This window comes from Monoraphidium neglectum, assembly GCF_000611645.1.
Source record: "Monoraphidium neglectum strain SAG 48.87 unplaced genomic scaffold scaffold03673, whole genome shotgun sequence".
Lineage (NCBI taxonomy): Eukaryota > Viridiplantae > Chlorophyta > Chlorophyceae > Sphaeropleales > Selenastraceae > Monoraphidium > Monoraphidium neglectum.
This window is the reverse complement of record NW_014009956.1, coordinates 4123-6212: the sequence shown is the minus strand read 5'-3', so window position 1 is coordinate 6212 and position 2090 is coordinate 4123. Positions and strand designations below refer to the sequence as shown.

Sequence of the window (2090 nt, the reverse complement as noted above, 5' to 3'; positions counted from 1 at the left end):
AGCGGAGACGGGTCGCGAGGGAGTGTGTGTGTGCGGAGCCAGCACCGAGGGCGGGGGCTGGTCGGCGCACGGCGGGCCTGCATTTGGGCACTTGGGCCGTGGCAGCGCCCGCGCCGCGGCAGCAGCCGGCGTGGCGGCTTCACGCGGGCCCAGGGGACCCGCGGCTGCGCGCGAGGGGCTCTCGAGACAGAGCACTCCCAACGTTGACGTGCCGCTGACAACGCCCGACGACGCGCCGCGCCCCCGTGCAGGGTTCGCGGAGGAGATTGCGAAGGCCGCGGGCGGCAAGTACTACTACCTGCCCAACGCGTCCGACGCGGCGATCGCGGCGGCCGCCAGCTCGGCGATGGCGGAGGCGAGGGGCCTGTAGAGCTGCCGGTCGGCGGTTTTGCCCCTCCCCCTTGTTTCGCGGCACTTCGCCGGTGCCCGTTGTCTTTTTGTTTTCTGAGAGTGTGAGCGGGAGTGCCTAGTCTCTCTCTTGGCTTTTTGCTGCGCGTCCGCGTGTAAATTTTGGGCAGGAGTCTGCTGCGACCCGCCGCCGCAGTGATTTGCTCGGCGGGGCTGGGAGGGGCCTGGCCGGGGCGGCGACGGGGGGTGCCCTGTTGACTGATGGCTGCGTATCCCTGGGCACCAGCATGTGTGAGGGCCGGTTTGGCAAGGGTTTGGGTGCTGCAGATGGGATGCCGGGCGCGCTGCCGCTGCCGCCATCTTCTGGGTCATGGGTTGAATCAGGAGGACGGGTATGTTTCTGCTGGCTGACAAGCAAATTGAAGCGACTTGGAAGGGGGGTGGAGGGGAGGGGGGTGGAATTGCAGTGATGCACTGGTAAAGCAGCACCCGCAAGATTGATGAGGAGTCGGCAGTGACTCGGGCAGCCCCAGGCCAGTCATGGTAGGCAGCATGACTGCAACATCAGACATCTTCCTGCAGGTTTGCTTGCCACGCCCTCGTCACGGCCTTCACTCATGGTGAACTTTCCCCGACACCCCTCATTACGGCAGGGGCAGGGACGCGCACAGTTGACCCGGCAGGTGTTGAGATACCGTGTTTGCGTTACTGTACCAAAAAAGCTTTGGTAGATTGGATTGACGATCCAGATTAGCGGGAACGTACGTTCCTTTTGTGGTGGTAAGGACCAGAGCTCCCGCAGGTGCGCACCTGAGGTTGACTGAGAGACTGGAGCCGCCGCATTGTCATACTTTGCCAATGTGCGCGCTGCAACAGGTCATCAAAGCGACCCCGCTGACACGCCGTACACCTACACCGTCATACACTGCCGGCATGCTGGCAATATGGGCTCAGAGTGCCTTTTAGATCCGTAGATCACAGGGCCCTCATACATTCACCCCATCGAGAGCTAAAATAGCAATTGCAGGCCAGCTTTGAGCTGGGTCCCACTTAGAGCATGCAGCACAGCTGCGGGTGCCCTACTGGCTCGCGGCCCGTCCTGCAAAGGCACCCGTTGGCGAGCCCCCGTGTTAGGGTTGCGGGTCAGTGCGGCAGGCTCCTAGCAGTGACTTCACATGGCTTGAGTTGCAGCAGCCGCCCACCTGGGCGCCGACGGGACGCGCTCGCGCCGCCCCGGCCGGTTTTCTGTGTCGCCGCCGCCACGTCAGCCACCACGGACCCACGGCCGCTGGTGCGGCAGCCGTTGGAGCTGCAGCGGCTCATCAACAGCATCCCGTATCGGAAGCTCTGCCTCTGGGCCAGCGTGGCGCTGTTTCTGTGGCCCCTACACGAGTTTTTCGGGGTGGGTGGTCGGGGCGCTTTCAGGCGCGCAGCGGGGAGGGCGGGCCCTGCGGGGAAGCCGCGCGGTGCCGACCGCGTTAAGCTCGGCCACAGCCCGGTCAGAGGCGACAATCATGGCAACCTGCCGTACCCGGGCTCCCTGGGCGCGCGAGCGCGCGCGCGCGACAACAGCAGCAGGAGGGGCAGCGTCGTCAGCGGCGGCGGCAGCAGCAGCAGTTGCGCCGGTCAACGTCCCAGGCTCTCGCGCGGCAACAGCCGCGGCGGCCGGCCCCTGTCCTGAGCGGCGCGCCGCGCCCCGCCTCTGCCAACTGGCCCCGCGTCCCGGCCGGCGTGCGCCTCAT

General features: G+C 66.1%; 1 protein-coding gene across 1 annotated transcript; it reads left to right on the top strand.

Moving 5' to 3' along the window:
* Positions 1 to 1542: 1542 nt before the first annotated feature.
* On the top strand, positions 1543 to 2029 carry MNEG_13182 (hypothetical protein; the record flags this gene model as incomplete). Its single annotated transcript, XM_014038347.1, has 1 exon — positions 1543 to 2029. A coding segment is annotated over one exon (487 nt), but the record flags the coding sequence as incomplete, so codon positions are not given.
* Between the last annotated feature and the right edge of the window lie 61 nt (positions 2030 to 2090).